General features: G+C 31.4%; 1 protein-coding gene across 1 annotated transcript in view; it reads left to right on the top strand.

Annotated features, from left to right (window-relative positions):
• The first annotated feature begins 736 nt into the window (after nucleotides 1-736).
• LOC145263878 (GATOR2 complex protein WDR24-like) overlaps nucleotides 737-20582 on the top strand; it is a 64056-nt gene continuing 44210 nt past the window's right edge. Inside the window, exons 1-7 of the mRNA XM_080120959.1 lie at nucleotides 737-1053; nucleotides 6560-6664; nucleotides 7031-7147; nucleotides 9626-9703; nucleotides 14947-15053; nucleotides 16655-16780; nucleotides 18964-19095. Of these exons, the coding sequence (XP_079977085.1) occupies nucleotides 1035-1053; nucleotides 6560-6664; nucleotides 7031-7147; nucleotides 9626-9703; nucleotides 14947-15053; nucleotides 16655-16780; nucleotides 18964-19095 (684 nt within the window). The 5' untranslated portion in view covers nucleotides 737-1034. The remainder of the gene's footprint in view (nucleotides 1054-6559; nucleotides 6665-7030; nucleotides 7148-9625; nucleotides 9704-14946; nucleotides 15054-16654; nucleotides 16781-18963; nucleotides 19096-20582) is intronic.

Here is a 20582-nt window from a genome sequence, read left to right as displayed (position 1 = left end):
GACGGGCTACTCAGACTTATTTTTGCAGAGCCAGAGTGCTCCTTCTCTTGATGCATTGGCCCATTTTCCCACATTTTCTTGTGTCACATCCACTCGCGGTGGGAGAGAGGTAAATACTGTGTGTGTGTGTGTGTGTGTGTGTGTGTGTGTGTGTGTGTGTGTGTGTGTGCAGGAGAGAGAGATATATATATATATATAGAGAGAGAGAGAGAGAGAGAGAGAGAGAAAGAAAGAGATTCAATCTATGTAAAACATTCACAACAAAAACTTGTCTAGCTACAACCATTATCAATAATTCCCCCACGCCGCTCTCTCTCTCTCTCTCTCTCTCTCTCTCTCTCTCTCTCTCTCTCTGCACCAAAAACTATACTAAACTTCCATAAGCAAAGTTTCTTTCCATAAACTGCTCGTCAGTAGAACACGGTACCATGGGGCGGCTTCCTAGCTGATTACAACATTGCCGTTTTTAAGTGCAATGTAAACAAATTCTTGTTGAGCCATCTTCTTAAATAATCAATTCTGACCTGTTTAAAACCATTGTTACAAATTCCGTTTGATGTTTCACAGTTCAACTATCAAACTCAATTAACTCTTATCCTCGAGTGGACTTTGGGTCTTGATAAGCGGTAACTTGTTTTTAAAAGAGAGAGAGAGAGAGAGAGAGAGAGAGAGAGAGAGAGAGAACGAGTACGTCATTACCTATAGCAAAATATAATCCCGGACATATTATTCGACAGGGACAGATGTTTTATTTACACCGGTTCAGCTTCAAATCGAGTCACATGTTTACGTTTGTCTGGAACCGCAAAATAAAGTTAAAGTCCGCTTTCATTTCTTATTTCTCGCATTTTCTTTTTTAAAACTTTCTAATCATTTTCTTGCGAGACAAAAGACAATAATAAACAATGGAAAGTACGGAGGACGAACTGTAATAGTTTTTTAAAAAAGAAAAAAGAAAATAAATTACCGAAAATAATGAGAAGAGAAGCAAATATTTTGAAGAGAAACTAAGTTTTTTTTTTTTTTTTTTTTACATGGATTCATCCGAAAAAGGTTTGTAGTATTTTATAACTATTATCATTAACGGTTAGTATTAATTATTAAATTACTATTATTTATTTGCCCTTTTTTATTTAAAAAAAAAACAAACTATAATGTAAATGCAGAATACGTACTGAAATAATAGCATTATTATTTAGAAACCCATTCTTAACATGAGAGGGGAGGATATGTACTTTCACCTAACAATTTAATAAACAAAAGATACCATAAAACTTGAATTCAGCTTGACAATCATATCTAAAATATAGCACGGTTCGTAAACTGCACAAGTACCAAAACTATTTAAAGAATGTTTTTTTTTTTTTAAATGTGTCTACACCACAACAAAATAAAAATAAAACAGTCCAAAATTTGAGAAATTTTGTATTTGTTTTCTGAAAGATCAGAGTACATATTTTATTTTTAAAAGGTTTTTAAGTTTTAAATTATTCTATAAAAATTAAAAAAATTTTTTTAATCGTATATTTTCTTAGTTATACTGAACTTTTCAGCTTTAAGATGACTACCATTGAAACAGAACAGCATTATCTTAGAAAAAATTCTAGTTTTTCTAACAATTTGGTCCAATTAATAATTTAATGACCGTAAATAATTATTGCGATGTTGTTTGGTCATTAAATTATGAGAGCATTTTCAGCGTTCATCAAGTTCCGTCTGAGTTTGTTTACAATATCACGTCAGCTGATATTTGTGTTTGACGATAAATTCCCTGGAAAAGTTACTTCTGATTAATGTTTACCAGTTTAAAAATTTTCTATTATTCTGAAAAACAGCCAAGTTCGTTTGCATATTTTAAATTTGTTAAACCCAAACATCAGCTGACTTGATATTGTAAACAAACACAGACAAAACTTGATGAACATCACATTTTCCAGTATAGACAACAAACCGAAAAAAAAGTGGCTAAAAAACAAACATACAACAAATGTTACCAAAGGCAAGATAAGTTACTCTTCTACCTACCTGGATATTTTTTCTCGTGTGTGTTTTAACTGATTTTTTTAAGCATTTGTTTAGACTGAAACACAAGTAATGCCGAGTCTTAAATTAGAACAAGAATAAAAACAAAAAGGTTGGCCTGAGACGGTCATCTACTCATCTGGTGAGTTTCGATAATCGCTCAAAAAAAAAAAACAAACAAAAAAACAACATACTTAAAAAAAATATCAATACAATAAATGTCTCTATGACAATAGTAGCCATCTTCAAGCTGAAAAGTTCAAGATAACATTACACAGAAGCATACATAACAAAGTACTTTCACCTAATAATAAACACAAGATACCGTTAAAAATTGCATTTGAGTTGAAAATCCTACCTAAATAAATAGTGCGTCCGTAAACTGCAGAAGTGCCTAGTTTTTAAAAAGTTTGTCTTGTTTCTTTTTTTCTCCCTCTTCCATCGTTTCGAATCATCTTTTTTTTTTATCTTTTTTTTTTTAACAAAAGAGTCACGACTTATCAAGGCATGGAGGCCACTCGAGAATAAGGGTTAATGAGTGTACAGTTATCAATGGAACAATATCGTAGTAATCGTTAGTTGTTGGAATTTGGTAAATTGGATTACTTAAGACGATGGCTCATCAAGAACTTCATGTTGGACTTGAAGACAACCATATTGTAGTCAGTTGGAAAGCAGGAAAACAGAACAGAGTTCCACAGGCGTGCAGTTCTAAGATAGAAGCTTCTTTCATGGAATCTATGTTTAAGTTTAGGCTCAGATAAAGAGTGGGGAATATTATTAATAGTGGTTTCAGCTAGACGAGTGTTTTTCGTGAAAGTTTGGCAAGATGGACTTTAAATTGGAGCTCAGACGAGCACTTGCCATGAAAATAATGATAGAGCATAGACATGCTCGCTAGTCTCTTCTGTGGAAAAAGGCTGCAGGAAAGAGAAAAAGGCATCCCCTACTAGACTACAAAGTCTATTTTGAACTTTGTCAAGCTATTATTCAGCGTCCAATTGACAGTCTCTTTAACCTTTATTCTCGAATGGCCACCAGGTCTTGATAAGCAGTAACCCATAATCATTTCACAGTATATTCAACGTTTAATGATTTGAGCAAAATATGGACATCACATCTCAGCAAAAACATCAAATTGAAAATTTTAAAATTTATAACATATATAAAATTTATAACATATATATAATTTATAACATATATAAAAGTTATAACATATATAAAATTTATAACATATATAAAATTTATAACATATATAAAATTTATAACATATATAAAATTTATAACATATATAAAATTTATAACATATATATAATTTATAACATATATATAATTTATAACATATATATAATTTATAACATATATATAATTTATAACATATATATAATTTATAACATATATATAATTTATAACATATATATAATTCATAACATATATAAAATTTATAACATATATAAAATTTATAACATAAAATTTATAACATATATATAATTTATAACATATATAAAATTTATAACATATATAAAATTTATAACATATATAAAATTTAAAACATATATAAAATTTATAACATATATATAATTTAAAACATATATATAATTGGTACTTTCCAAAAAGTTGGAAACACGCTCGAATGGTTCATGTACTCGTCTTCTCATGACAGCCCCAAATCACTCATGGAAAACCCATCCGATCAAACAACAAATCTATGGCAAACTTCCATTGGCATCATCTATTGTCAAAGCAAGACATGTTCAATTTGCAGGTTATTGTTCTAGAGCACTAAATGAAGTTATTTCTTCCCTACTTCTGTGAAACCTACTACTCACTCTAGAAGTAGAATGCTTGTTGCAGCAGGCTAAGAGGTAAGGTGCCAATCGACTATACAACTAAGAAAATGGACACAAGGTAAAGAAGTAATAGCAAGGAGATGATAAACACAGATGATCAGTTGAAGACAATATATATCGTGCATTTTATTTATCACAGAAAAAAAACAGTAAATTATAAGGCTTTGGAACAGGTAGCCAGACGGCGACGGACTCTGGAACAGGTGACCAAACGTCAATGAGCTTTGGAACAGGTGACCAGACGTTGACGAGCTCTGGAACAGGTATATGAGCGTCAACTGGCACTGGAACAGGTAGTTGGGCGTCAACTGGCACTGGAACAGGTAGTCGGACGTCGACGGGCTCTGGAGCAGGTAGTCGGACGTTGACGGGCTCTGGAACAGGTAGCCAGATGTCGACTGGCACTGGAACAGGTAGCCGGACGTTGACTGGCGCAGGAACAGGAGCCGGACGTTGACTGGCGCTGGAACGGGTAGCCGGATGTCGACTGGCGCTGGAACGGGTAGCCGGATGTCGACTGGCGCTGGAACGGGTAGCCGGATGTCGACTGGCGCTGGAACGGGTAGCCGGATGTCGACTGGCGCTGGAACGGGTAGCCGGACGTCGACTGGCACTAGAACAAGTAGTCGGACGTCAGCCAACACAGGAGCAAGGAGCCAGACGTTGACAGGTACTGGAACTAGTTGCTAGAGTAAGTTGTGCAAGAAAGAGTTTGAGCAGGAACTAGAAGGGCAGGCTAAGAGGAGAGTCTCAGGAAGCAGACAGCAGTAAAGAGTAAGAGTTGTATTGTATACAATTAGTTTGTGGGTTGTCTTTAAAGGGACGAGTGCTGCTGCTGCTGCTGCTGTAGATTCACTTTGCTGCAGGGCTTGATGACTTGATAAGAGCTTATCTAAATCATAATTGGAAGTCTCCTTAAACTCCCTGGCCAAGCTACTGATGGCTTGAAAAGATGCTGGCTTTATGAAAAGGCAAGCACATTACTGGTGCAGACTCATTAAACATTCAAATCATTACAGTTAAATCTTGGCTGGATTTCTTAGTCAAAAATATTTGGGGGGTTTTTATTGACTGTATATAGATAAATCTCGGTTCAAAATTGAAGTCAGTTGGTTTTGATTAAGTGTGCGAAAAAGGAATATTTTAAAAAATTTGTATTTTTTTTTTTTTTTGCTATCACATAAGCAGGAGGAGACATCACTTTTTATCACGCATGTCTTTCATGGGTGTGACCTGGAAACAGTCATGTGGAACTGGTTTGTCTGGCATGAGTGTGTAAACTCCATCATTTCGACTACGGTCAAAAGATGATATACAACAAAACAAAAATGTGTCATAATGACATTTATTGGGTAGGTTTTTACCAGTATTTTTAATTTTTGAGTGATTATTGAGATTCTTCAAGTGATCGTCTCATATCAGTCATTTTGTTTTCGCTTTAACTTAAGCACATAACCTTACTTGTGTTCAAACACTTTAAAATAAGTTATAACACAAAAAAACACGAGTGACTAATCTTGTATTTGGTAACATTTATTTGTTTTACATATGTTTTTTTTAACCACTTTCTTCTTTTCTTTCTTGTTATATATACTGCAAAATGGACGACCCATTAGTTAAAAAGTGTACTTTTTAGAAATGAGTAGCCAAGAAAATGTTAGTACTTACATTATCAATTTCAAGTTTCATCAAGATTAGAGAGAAGCTGTTTTTTTTTTTTTACTCTTACCTAACCCTAAGGTTTAGGTTTAGATCGGCAAAAGGCAGAATGCTTATGCAGAATACGGACCATGCTTTTTTTTTTTTTTTTTCGTTTTTAGGATTTTCATATTAAATTCAATTTTTACAGTAAAATTAATATACGAAAGTATAGATTTATGCGTAAACTTTAAGTATTTACTTCAAAAGTGTTCAATATGTAGGTAGAGCTAGTTAGTAATTTATAAAATATATATGGCGATTAAGCTACACTGAATATTCGGCGTTTCATCCACTCTAGGATTCCTAGGAATTCTAGAGTGGATGAAACGCCGAATATTCAGTGTAGCTTAATCGCCTTATATATTTTATAAATTACTATATATATATATATATATATTAAATTGTTAGGTGAATGTACAAAATAGTTACAAAACACCCTCCCCTCACCAGGTTAAGGTTTCCATTCTGGCTGATTGCACTCAAGTCACAATTTTGTTTTAATAATTAAAATATATTTAAATGGATTTTATGATCATCTCTCACCCCTTCGCAAAGAAAAAGTAGAAAAATCCTGACAAATTCTTAGACATGAATGAATAAAATCCTACAGGGCACCAGAAGAAGTCAGTGTTTCTCACTAGTTTTCAAAGGATATGATTTTTATAAAGGGGGCATGTTTTTATTTTAAACAAATTATTTTTATCACAATGTGAAAAAAAAAAACTTAATTGAAAGAAACATTTGTAAGATTTATAAGATTTTCTGGAGACTTATTCAAATCACAATCTGTACATCCCAGGGACTCAGTAAATTAAAAGCTCATCCTCATCACCAATATGCAAGATTTATTTGAGTGAGTTAACCATCATATTGGGTGCAGTGACCAGGATGTGGATAGACATTTTTTATTGTCAATCTAGTTATGTTTGTTTGATTTGTTCTTTTATTATTATAAGTAATTTAATTGCTATTGTTTATATTTTCAGCCAAGGAGAGCTTGGCAGTGTCAATTCAACATTATGCTCAAGAACCGATCAATGCCATTGCCCTTAACAAAGACAGCAGCCGAGCTGTCATTGCTGGACGACAAGGTATGCAAACTGTTTACTTAAAAAAGTTTTTTTTTCCGTTTTTGGATTGCACTTTTTCATTTGCATTTGAATAATCGTTTGACCATATTTGTCCTTGAATTGCATTTTCTCTTTAAAACAAATCTAATTCAGTCTACATGATGATAATAATAATCTTCTGACTCCGGTAATATGCAACAGTACTCTCCTGGACTGTAGCACACAGCTTATAAGTTATTGATTTTGTATATTGACGTTTTTTGTGAAATAAATAAGAAAAAAAACTTGATTGATATATTTTATTTCTTATTATTTAGATTTAAAAATAAAATTTTTTATTTCTATTTTCTTTTTTCTTTATTTTTCTTATTTTTTTTCTTTTTACAGTTTTTAAAATCATCTCGATTGAAAAAGATAAATTTGTCGAAAGTGCTAACTTCCGGGTCGGCAAAAACATCAACCTCAATTTTAGTGCAGCTGATGTCACTTGGAATCACATTGAAGGTGAGGCTTCTTGAAAATATGTTTATAAAATACTCTTTTATAATATCCTTAAATATTAGCAGGCCACCCTGTATATATATATGTGTGTATATATATATATATAGAGAGAGAGTGAGAGAAAATAAATGACAAAAAGTTATATTCCAAAATTCATGATGTTGACCATCTTATAATTTATTCCTTTAATTCAGTTGGCTTATACAATTCTGAATTAAAGGAATAAATTATAAGATGGTCAACATCATGAATTTTGGAATATAACTTTTTGTCACTTATTCTCTATATTGCTCTGTAATTACATTGAGCTTCTTATATAAGGATTGATATATAATAAGAAAATATTCTACAGAAATATATATATATATATATATATTTCTGCAGAAATATAGAAATATATATAATTGGATATTCTACTCTTTACTCCACCATCCATTCACGTGGAATCATTTTTGTTTTTACCCCATTTCCTCTGCTTCACTATGTTTTTTTAACTTTTTCAAGTAAGCTCTATGGCTTACTTGTAGTTTCATTAAATACTTTGCAAGCAAAATCCAATTCCGTATTTTGCTAATTCCTACCCTCTGATGAGAAGGAAAGTATTTCTTTGGAAACTTCACGGATTAAGGACAATTCACTTAATTTGTGTTTCCTTTTTGAAAATTAAATATGTTTTTAACTCTTTTTAAAGTATTTTAACATGTTTTATTAATTCTTTGTTCTTATATATATATATATATATATATATATATATATATATATATATATATATATATATAAATGCTTTCATATTATAGATTGTATAATACTGTAAACCTAAAATCTATGTCAGTCTTGATTGCTTTGGATTTTACGACTGTTCCTGTATCTTTATTCAACCATGGAATATCATTTTTATGCAATCATTTTAGATTTCATTTTCAATTTATGTCCTAATAAGCAAAATTTATAATCACCTATATTTATTTTGCTAAAAATATTTTCCCCCGGTGAGATGGGCCATTCATTAAAAATTCATGAGTTTAACTTTAATTTTTTGCATTCCTCATCAAACAAAAAATTTGTTGTAAATTTTTAATTTACATAATTTAATCAACAATTTATGTATATAACTACTTCATTTACTCACATAAATTAATATACAAAATGTTAAGTTCTAAGATGTTGTGTTGAACAAAGATGGCGGCGTAGTTCAGATCAGTAACCAAGATGGCAGCCAAGAATTAAATGCGGTCCGTGTCGTAGTAAACGGCAAACTGATTGAATCCAAAATTTGACAATTTTATAATAATTTTGGGACGTTTTCATTGGTTGTTTAGCACAGCTGTTGGTTATAAAAATGATTGGTGAATCCATTCGTCTCATACCCCCATTACAAGTCAAAAACATTTTACACAAAAATATAAATTCATGTGTAAACTTTAAGTATTTACTTCAACAGTGCTCAATATGTAGATAGAGCTAGTTAGTAAGTTATAAAATATGTATGGCGATTAAGCTACACAAACAAGGAATATTCTGTGTAGTTTAATCACCATAGATATTTTATAACTTACTATATATATATATATATATATATATATATATATATATATATATAAATGAGAGAAGTCACAGATTAGAAATCAAGTGAATTGTCATGTCAGATATTACATTGAGGTAATACGTTCAGGACGATCCTAGCCAAAAAGGTAAAGTACAATATTTAAAAATATATAATGGTTAAAGTTAAATTCTGTAGATTTCAAACAATAAATTCTTAACTTATTTGTATATATTAATATCTACAGAATTTAACTTTAATCATTAAACTTATATATAAAATAATTATGTTCTCAAAGAGTAAATCTTTAACAAAGCAAAACTTATCAAGATAAGAAATGCGCAACACTATTGAGGGAAGCAATGAAAGATGAGGAATAAAAATTATATATAACTTTATTATATCGTCAAAACAATAAGAAAAAAGTTGAGGGGAAATTTAAGAAGAAAAAAAAACTCTTTGGGCCATGGCATTTCGGAGCTAAATGCTTTTCATCAGACAAGAAGAACCAGAATTATATAAAATGCAAATATAGAAAAAACTGGCTTAATGACATTAGAAATAAAATGAGAACGAAGGAATATGATAATATGGTAAATAGTAATTAAAAGTAGGTACTACATATAAGGGTGAATCGAAAGAGTAGTATATATATATATATGTAAGTAATATTTAAAAAAAAGTATAGGCCATTATGAAATAATAGGAATCATTAAAGCAGAGCTAATAATAAAAGAAAGGAAAAAATTGGGAAACTAGAAGAGAAAGTGGAGAAAGAAACAGTAAATAGGAGATATGGAAATCCATATATTAATAGATAAAAATAATAAAAATCAAAATCACTTTTGGATCGTTTTATTTTTATTTTTTTATTTTTTATTATCTCGGTACAAGAACGATGAAGAATGTTTAAATAAAATTTATTTTTTAATTTTCAGAAAATAAACTGGCATCTGCAGCTACGAACAGTTCGGTGGTTATCTGGGATTTGAACAAAACCTCAAGATCCAAACTTTGTGAGTATCCACTACAATAATGACATTCTCATATACTCATGTACGCTGCAGCTTCTCAAGCAAGCATATTAGGTGCTTATCCAGATCTCCCCCAATATTAAAAATTGATCAAGTAGTTTTATTTTTATAAATAAATTTTATGGTGAAACTACGAGAGCTGATCTTGCGATACCATCTCGAAAACGGCGAAAGAGGAAGGGAGATAACTCCAAATAATTCAAATTTATAATAAAAAAAAAAAATTCTTAATATGAAGAGAGCATTGGAAAAACTCAACTTCGCTTAGCAATGATTTTCTTTTTAAAAATAAAACTACTTCAATAATTCACATGATTTTTGGAATATGACATTTTCATTTTATCACAAGTATGCACATCATACACATTTTTCTTTTATTTTTAATATAGCGGGACTTCTAGACAAGAACTGCATCTTGTAATAAATGTAAATAATAAGAGGAAAATAAAAATACATTTATTCCGAAAAAATAACATTATTTGATTTATTTTTAATAAATATATTATTTTCTAACTGCTTATGCAATTTTCATTATTTCTTTGAGAACTAGAAAAGATATTTTTTGTGTATGGTAGAACTGAAATCTGCAGCTACGAACATTTCTGTGGTTATCTGGGATTTGAACAAAACCTCAGGATCCAAGCTCTGTGAGTATCTACTGATGGGGGACCTTGTCTAATAAGACAATGACATTCGGCATCTAGTCTGGTGTACTGCAACATTTATACAGTTTGAAGCTGGAATTGGCTTTCTGGATGCAGGATGGGTGATAAGGAGACCTAGGTTTACCCAGTTACCAGGTCACACCCTGCGGAAAAAACAAGCAAATATAGTTGGAACCAGCGCAGCTGCAGGAAAGATGTTGCAGTGTTTCACTATCCACCTATCAGAACTCTAAAACCGGATTTTTTGTCGGGGTTTATTCCCTCAACTTTTGCCTTTTCCCAAGGCATCCACAAGGCAGTGGAGCTATTTGCCCATAGCTGGTGAAAATTTGAAAATATTTCAATTTTTATGAAAATAACGGAGATACTCATTGTAGTTATGGCTTTATCAAAATGAAATCAAAATCCGAAAATGATTTTTCTTTTTTTCTTAAAAAGAGCCATGTGAAAATCTAGAAAACATTTTCAATTTTGAAAAAAATAACAGAATATCTATTATAATAATAATATCATTTCAACTGCTGGGTTTCCCCTCAGCAATCAGAGTTGACTGAGTTTAGACTATTATTGAGATGTTCTTGTTCACCGTTGATTGAGGTTTGGCTTTAGTCCTGTGCAGTTGAACGAGATCAACCCTCCCAGGCTTTTTCTCTTTTTAAGAAGGGGTTAGTTTGTTACTAATCAGCTGAGGCACACCTACTGGAGAATATCAATAGAGCTGCCTAGACAATTTACGTGATTTTTAGAATATGATATTTTCATTTCATCATGGGTATGTACATCATGCAGATTTTTATTCATTTTTGTTTTTAATGTAGGGTGAATTTTGGACAAGAACCATATTTGCATGGTGGACTAATCCATGAAGAATAAGAGAACACATTAATATTTGCAAAATCAAAATGTCTATGCTGATAAACCAGACACAATAGACCCTTTGGAAGACATTATTGTTGAAATGCAACCTAATTTAAATGCATAGAATTTGTGAAAATTGGACTTCTAGATTATGCCATGCACGCAAGCTGTAGAGGTCATATGCCATAATCTATAATATAAATCTCACCTGTCTGTTTTAATGTATGTATGTATGTATGTATGTATGTATGTATGTATGTATGTATGCCTGCCTGCCTAAAACTTTCGGCAGAGGTGACGAATTTTCATGAGATCGGTATCGTTTTGAAGCTTGATCCTTTGGACGACAAATGTCGAAAAATTGGCTAAAAACATTAATTCCTTCACCCTCAACTGGGCACTTTTCTACAAGGAGTGATTGTTTTTTTTGCCGATATTTTCGAAAGTCATCCCCTCTTTTCGATTGACTAGCCTTAATTTAAACCTTCGCCATTTCCGGTTTGGTGATGGACACAATGGCAAAGACGTCACGTTTTTTTTTTTTTTTTTTTTTTTCACATTCTTTTCCTCCTTCGCGGTACGGGTTTAAACCTGCCTGCATACTACCACTTTTTGCTCAACACACTCCTCAAAACGCCTGGGCAATGCCGGGCACCCAGGCTAGTTTTATTTAAATTACAAAATCAAAAAAAAATATTGTAAAGCAAGATAAAATTAATCGCAAACATCTGGTTGCCATTACAGAGCTGAAAAGTTCAAGATAAGAGAATTATCTTTTTATTTATTTTCTTACTGATTTTATAATTCTCCTTATTTGTTTCAGAATTAAAAGAAACATTTCTTTTATATGGTAGAATTATACAGGGTGTATCTTTTAGAGGCGACAAACTTTAAATTGAAAACTCTATTTTCTTTGATTAGAGATTTGGTAACTATTGTTTATTTTAAGTTTAGCTTGGTTTGGCAATTAATCATGAAGAGACTGGCACTCGAGCAGTGTTTGCAAATTGTGCAAATTTATTTTGAAAATCATTTGATGAAAGATTTGACACCACTTTGTTTGTGTGATTTAATCTCATTAGATTATTTTCTTTAGATATATAAAGTTCCATATCTATGTTGATAAACCAGACACAATAGACTACTTGGAAGACAACATTTGATGTATTATTGCTGAAATACAACCTAATTTAATGTGTAGAGTTTGTGGAAATTGGACTTCAAGATTATGCCATATATGCAAGCTGTGAGGGGCATATGCTCATAATTTTATTTACATTATAACGCCACAAATTAGTCTTTGGAATAAATCACATATTTGTATGATAAAAATATTCATTAATTTTAAGTTCACCACCTCTAAAAACAATATCTTTATATTTTAATTCAGAAAGAAAACTTATTTGAACAGTGGAGGTTTGCAACAACAGAATTACTAAAAATGTTATTTTTGAAAAAATATTAAATTTGAGAAATGATAAACTAGAATTGCACAAAACAGAAAAAATTAAAGAAATGTGATGAAATATTGAAACTGTGTTACGATGTATAATAGCGAGACTTGGCCCCTTAGAGAGGAGGACATAAATAGAATTTCTAGAACAGGTATACGGATGGTGAGGTGGATGTGTGGTGTGTAAGTCTCAGGGATAGGATATCATAAGAAGATCGAGGAGTTGATTACACATTCTCAACATAATTGATGCTTTGCGCCAGAATAGACTGAAGTGGACATGTTGAAATGATTGGAAAAATAGGTTATTGGGAATATAGGTTAAAATTCCTTTTGTAAACAAAGGAAAAAGTTTTGGACACGCATGTCCAGAACACGTGAAAGAAGACACATGTTTTAACATGTGTATGACGTCATGGAAAATGGGAAGTTCTAGATATAGATAAAAAAACTTGAGAGTTAAGCAGACAGAAGGAGGGGGAGAGACAGAGAGAGAGTTTGAGGACGACAGACGATAGTCTGCAGTTTGGGATTCAAACGTCTAGAAGCGATACGGTCACTTTTGAAACTTAATATGTGAAGCTTTGAATTCTTGATAAGAAAACCACGGCCGGTCGTGAGAAGAAATAAACCCATCATGTGTTTTTATAAACGTCGTCTTTGTGTTGTAATTCTACCAAAAAGGTAAAGTGAAAGTTGTATTATATGTCTATATATCTGTGTTATAATATGTCTTGACATACACATCTCATATCTACACTAAGACTGGCTGAACACTGTCTCCTCATTCTATTACACTTCTAAGTAATGAACTTTTTTTTAATATATGAATATCTTTATAACACGAACAATCTCTCTACAACAACATCCCTCTCTCTTACAACATCCCTCTCTCTTACAACATCCCTCACAACAACAATCTGTATCTCTCTCTAAGCATCTCTTTCAATAAGACTCTCTCAACAATCACTCTTAATAAGACTCCATTATATAACATTAATGGGTCTATGGTAATCACCGGGACAACAGTGCAGTAATCGGGTATAATTTAATTATTTAAGGGGACGACTCAACAAGAACTTGTTTACATTGGACTTGAAGATGATCATATTGTAGTCAGCTGGAAAGCAGGCCAGCGAAATAGTTCCACAAACGAGTAGTTCTAGGAAAGAAGCTTTGTTCATGGAATCTGCGTTTATACTTAGGCATAGAGTGGGGCTGGGGGTTGTAGATAGTCGTGTGTTTTTTTTTTGTGAAAGTTTGGCAAGGGGGATCATAGATTGAAGCTCTGATGAGCACTTGTAAGGAAAATAAAGATAGAGCAGAGACAGGATTGCAACGTCTCTTTTGTGGGGAAAAGAAAAGGCCATCCCTTACTAGGTTTTGAAGCCCAGACGTGACAACGGTACTCCATTTTAGGATGTATTTGGCTCTTTTACAGGTAGACGATTATGTTGGAGTGAAATACTTTTGGGTGTGGTAAAATGATGCAACCATTTTTCTTGCAACATTGGCAACAGATTGGATGTAAATCTTCCATTTCAGGTCAACCTTAGGAAGTTAAGATTACGACCAAGTCTCACACAAGACTGAGAGGCCTGGAGAAGCATAATCGGGCAAAAACCATTCAACCAACGGATGTTAAACGATGACGATGATGATGACCTTGTAGAAATTTCAATTTAATGCATAACGGCTTCCTAAAATCTCGCAAGTTTGAATTATTTGGAGCTATGTCCCTTCTTTGTTCAGAATATTTTCAAGATATCGCGAGATCATGTCTCGTAGTTTCCCCATAAAATTTAATTTTCTAATTTAAAGATAAAATTACTTGATCAATTTGTATCGTAAAATATTTTCTTTTTTTGGCACGATTACGTACATCGTACAGATTTTTCTTTTTGTTTTTTTAATATTAGGGGGAATTCTGGACAAGAACCAGTTTTGGGTACATATTAATGATAATTTAGTACCATGGTGCAAAGATGTCTTCCCTTGGTTTAATAAAAAAAAAATTGAACCGTGAAGTTGTTTGTATTTTTACAACAACAACTAAAAGACGGCAGAGAAACATGTTTGGTGAAGTTGCAGATAACAACAACAAATATGAAAACGATGCAACGTTGTTTTTTTTTTTCAAATAATATGTTGTAAATGAGGTTTATCGAGCCTAAAAGGTGGAAAATATATGAAATTTGCATGATTTACAAAAAAAAAATAAAATTGCTGTTTCTCTTGTTCGACAACAGGTGATGTCTATACGTCTCACAAACGAACGGTGAATCGTGTTACGTTTCACAATAAAGAATCGTTCCTCCTCTTGAGTGGCTCCCAGGATGGGGACATGAAAATATTTGTAAGTGCATTTTTATTTTGTTTTTCATATTTTTCTTATTTTTTTTTAAAGTTTATCTTTTATATTCTTTCTTTTTTAATTTTATTTTAATTTTTTTTTTTTTTTAAACTAAAAAATTTTTTTAAAGTGGAAAAAATGTTTTGGAATTTTTTATTTTACTTTTTGATTTTTTACCTTTTATTTGGGATTTTTTTCTTTTTGGATTTCTTCATTTTAATTTATTTTTTCTATTTGATTTTTTTTCTTTTGGATTTTTCTTTTTTATTTTTATTTTCTTTTTGATTTTATTATTTTTGATTTTTTTTCTTTTTGATTTAAATATTTTTTATTTTATTTTTCTTTTTGATTTAAAAAATTTTGATTTGTTTTTTTGATTCTTTTTTTTTCTTTTTGATTTTTTCTTTTTGATTTTAAAAATTTCTTTCAAACATTTTTCTTTATTTTTCAATTAAAAGAGAATTTTATTTTTCTAATTCTTGTCAATGTTCAAATTTCGTTAACATCTGATCTGTTTTCATTTAAATCTGATTCTTAAATTATCTGTGTCAAAATTTTATTTTGAAATGTGTAAAAGTTTTTAAACTTCTATTTCATTGCAAATATTTTTCTTTTAAACATATTTTGGGTCAGATTCCTTAATCCTAAAATGCACTATAAAAATTCTTTTGATTTGAAAACAGTTATCCTCATTTTTCTTGTTTTTTGACAAGTCTTCCACAAAAATGTTTTATTCAAACGTCATGTTCAGAATTTCAACTAATTTAAATTTTTAAAGCAAACACCTCTTTAAACACACACCTGCTTTGAGTTGTGCCATATATGAGGTGCTTTAAATAAGTTTCCAGACTTTTTTCATATGGACACTTATAGTAATAGTACACACATAAAACTCTAGTCTCCTTTGAAGTAATCTCCTCCGGCTGTAATGCACTATTCCAACAACTTTTGGAAGGCCCTATGAAAGTTCTCTTGTCATTGCATACATTTTAATGTGTCCTCGTGTCCAGAATGCATTTTTGAAATTCACCAAAAAAACAGCTGTGACAATCGGGCTTTAGTAGGGTATATTCCAATTCCTGCTGTAGCTGTTCCTTTGAACTTGAAATCATAAACATTGGTCAGTCATTTCATAAGATGTATAGCAATAATATACTGAATTTTCAAGAGTTTGCAACAGTTTTAAATGCTTGTACAAAAAAAAAAAAACTCTGGAAACTTATTGAAGGCACCTCATAGTTTAAAATGCCGCAAGACTTGGTAAAACCTGTGGTTGGAATTCTACTGCTATATAGGTTTTATCACAATTCAATTGAATTTATTTTTAATCCAAATTTCCTTTACGCCAAATTAAAAATATTTTTTAACGACAAACGTTTCAATGGAATGCTTCATAAAAACATTCAAGCGTCAGTTTCAGAATTTCGAAATTTTTGTACCAAACTAGATAGTGAACACCTCTCTAAAATTTTTGTACCAAACTAGATGGTGAGCACCTCTCTAAACTTTTTGTACCAAACTAGATAGTGAACACCTCTCTAAAATTGCTGTATATGTCTGCCAATTTTTAAAATGCTTGTGTTTTTTTTTATATTCCCTGGCAGGATACTCGTCGCAAGGATGTTACCACAACTTTCAGTGGCAAGGAAAGTGTCCGCGATGTCCAATTCTGTCCACAGACTGATGGCTACTTCCGATTTGCAGCCGGGCTCGAAAATGGAATTGTACAGGTCAGCAGAAGAATCTTTCTAAATACTTTTCCAGGTCTTCATTGTGGTAGATTGTTCTTGTTCTGCCAGGTGGAGGAGTTAATTTTCATGTCATCTTAGTTAGTAGAGCTAACCGGTGTTGCCTGGAACAAAAGTATAACATATTTTTTATTAAAATCCCCTCCCCCTTTCTCCTCACCTACTTTTTCTCGTGTGATACTATCGACATCTCCTCTGCCCCCACTCTCCACACACAAACAAAAAAATAGGAAATAAGCTGATAAGCAGGACAAAAGTATAGGAAGTGAGGCTAGTAGAAAGACAATGGAGAGAAAGTTGTTCATGAAGGCAGACAAAAGAAAGTTAAAATAGGATTGTTAATCAAGGTGTGCTGTTGATTAGGACAAAATGATCGGGTAATAGTTTGATATATTTAGAATTTACAGACAGCTTTAGGAGTGGCAGTGAATTCCAGGCTCATTGTTGCTTGACACGATTAAATATATTTATATGATAGAAAGATTCCAATATTTTTCCCGATTCTGATACAATTACTGATTCTAAAGGACGATGACAATCTGATCACTTGGAGGAATAATGAATGCGTTGAATTGTGAAACAAGGGTTGCGCAATACATAACCACTTCTCTCCTGAGTCGGCAGTGCTTGATTCCAGTGGCAAGGAGAAGTCCAGAACATCTGGAAATAATACAGAGATAAGCCGAAATCATATACAGCACCTGATATTTCAAAATGTTCACCCATTTTAATACTGACCAAGCTCAAAGATGCTTAACTTTGGTGATATATATACACATATATATATATACACACATATATATATATATACACATATATATATATATATATATACACATATATATATATACACATATATATATATCCACATATATATATATATATACACATATATACACACATATATATATATATATACACATACACATATATATATATATATATATATATACACATACACATATATATATATATATATATATATATATATATATATATATATATATACACATACACATATATATATATATATATATATATATATATATATATATATATATATATATATATATATATATACACACATATATATATATATTAGTGATGGGATGATTCCAATATTTTTTCTCGATTCTAATACAATTACTGATTCTGTATTAAATTTCTGATTCTTTATAAATCTCTAAATATTTAACTATAAAGTTATTTTTTTTTGTCCCAATTGCTGTAAAAACACATGTTAAACGTGCAGATGTTTTCTCAAACGTAAAAATACACTTTTGTCGGTGATCTACAGATTGTAGCTTTACTGGTAGTTCGAAATGAACAAATATTCATTATTTTAATATTACCACCAACAGTAAAAGATTTTCAAACAAAATCAAATAAAAAAAAGATAAAGTAATCGCTTTTTGGCATCGGAAACTATGCACAAATTTTTGCAAATCCCGATTTCGATTAGTTGTCCCTGCACTTATATAAATGCCTGATTGAAAACAACAGAATTTTCTCATTTCTGCCAAATATTTTGAGAACAGAATAAATAGAAATAAAAACACCTAAAACAAGAGTGAAAAGACTTGATGAAGAACTTTCAAATTCATATGAATTACCATTGGCAACCTGGAGACTTGCTTGCCGAGTTGAGTCGGTAATTCAAAAATTATAAATTCAGGAAATCCATGCGAAACAATACCCGCTATCCTGTGACTCTTAATCAAGCTGCAACTGTTCTATTAAAAGCTAAAACACTTTACAACTCTTTAATATAAATCTATTGTAATTTAAAGTCCTAGTAGTTTCCATTTAAATTGAATCCCCTTTGAAAATTAATAAACATATTTTTTAGAAAAATTTTGCTTAAGCTTAATTTCTGTTAATAATCAACAAAATAATTGCAGTTATATAGGAAAAAGGACATAAAATTACAAATGAATAACACCAAACATTATTTATTATAAACTGTTTTAAAAAAAATGTTTATGCAAATTAAACCTGCAAATATTTGAGTATTTGCTCTTGACAGTATAGAGCGTATCAAAAAATTGAATCACACTGAACCGTTTTGATGGTAATATATATACATATATATATGTGTTTGTGTGATAAATTATTAATTTAAAAGATATCCGTTCTATGATTGTGTTAACATGTTTCTCTTGTAGGAATGGGATATTCGTCGTCCGGATCGACCAGAAAGAGAAATCACGGCTCACACTGGACCAGTGTTTACATTGGACTGGAATCCAATCGACAAAAACTGGCTCGCAACAGGTGGTAGGGACAGAGCAATTAAGGTGAGTAGTCCCTTAAATATCACAGAGTTTATATCTTTTTTTTTTTTTGCAAAAGAGTCACCACTTATCAAAGCCCGGAGGCCACTCGAGGATAAGGATTAATGAGTGTACAGTAGTTAATGGGAAAATATCATAGTAATCGTTAGTAGTGGAAATTTGGTAAATTGGATTTCTTAAGGGGATGAAAGATCACTGTAGTTCTCCCATTTTCCTTCCCCAGTTTTAATATTTTATCATTCTCCTCTCACTGCACGTTTATTATTATTTTATGTAGCTATCGCTAGATGTCACATCCCTATTATGTTACCTAGCATATTCTTTCCTTTTCTGATGAGAAGCATTAGGCTTTGAAATACCATGGTATAAAGAGTTCTTACTTATCATATACTCCTAATTAATTAATCATCTTTATTGAATAAATGTATAAATTTATATGCATTAGTATATATTTTATATTATTGTTTTCTTATTTTTTTGATATTCTATATAAGCAATTTTTTTAGCTTTATATTAGCTCGATAAGTCTCCTCTTAAAGAATCGATCTTATTCTTTTAACTCCCCATATATATATATATATATTTGTGTGCTTCTATTATGTGTAAGTGCATATCTATGTATATATGCATATTTTCTGTATATATGTTATATACCTATGCATGTATGTGCGTCTATATTATTATATATATATATATATATATATATAATGTAGTGCAATATAATAGCTTTTAATGTTCCAAAAGTGAAGTTTCCTCGGTTGGTATTTTATTACATTTCAAAAGGAAAATTATTACAATATTATTTCATTTGCAACTAACAAGTCAACAAAATTATGTCTTTGCTGCATTTTTAGTGGCTTACTCATCATCATCATCATCGGTGTGTAACAGTTATATGAACGTAAGTTGTTTAAAATAACGTTTTTTAAAGAAATGTATCTGATGAGTAAGCCATTAGAAAACAAGGAGCCGGAAAAGAATTCCAAAGTCTAGCAGTTTGAGGGAAGAAACTGTTTGCTTAGAAGGTTTTCTGGCATGTAGGGATTTCTACAGTGTAGGGGTGGAATTTTGCTGCTTGTCTGGTTAGTAAGGGGTAATTACGTCAAGGGGATACAAGTGCTATGCTTCTAAAACAGGCACAGAGATGCAACATTTCGGTGATGGGACAGAGGTTAGAGTTTAGTTGATAGTGCGGGACCTATTAAGTTTTTGAACCTTGTCTAAGAATGAGAGACTAGTGGCAGATGTACCAATCCATACGTGGCAACAACGCTTCATGCATGGGCAAATGGTGGTTTTGAAGAGATACAGGATACTCTTAAATGTGAGTAATCTTCTAGCACAATAGAGAGAGCCCATCCTCTTTGCAGCAGCCTTTTATTATCAGTCATTGCAATCAATGGTCGAGGTTTCTTGAAATTATTAAAGGAAAAAAGTTTAGTCTCTTGATCAAGAGCTTGAAATAAAAAAGTAAATTAAATATAAAAAAA

This window comes from Euprymna scolopes, chromosome 39 (assembly GCF_053919585.1).
Source record: "Euprymna scolopes isolate OS-2025 chromosome 39, ASM5391958v1, whole genome shotgun sequence".
NCBI lineage: Eukaryota > Metazoa > Mollusca > Cephalopoda > Sepiida > Sepiolidae > Euprymna > Euprymna scolopes.
The sequence above is the reverse complement of the archived record's forward strand: the minus strand, read 5'-3'. Positions and strand labels throughout refer to the sequence as shown.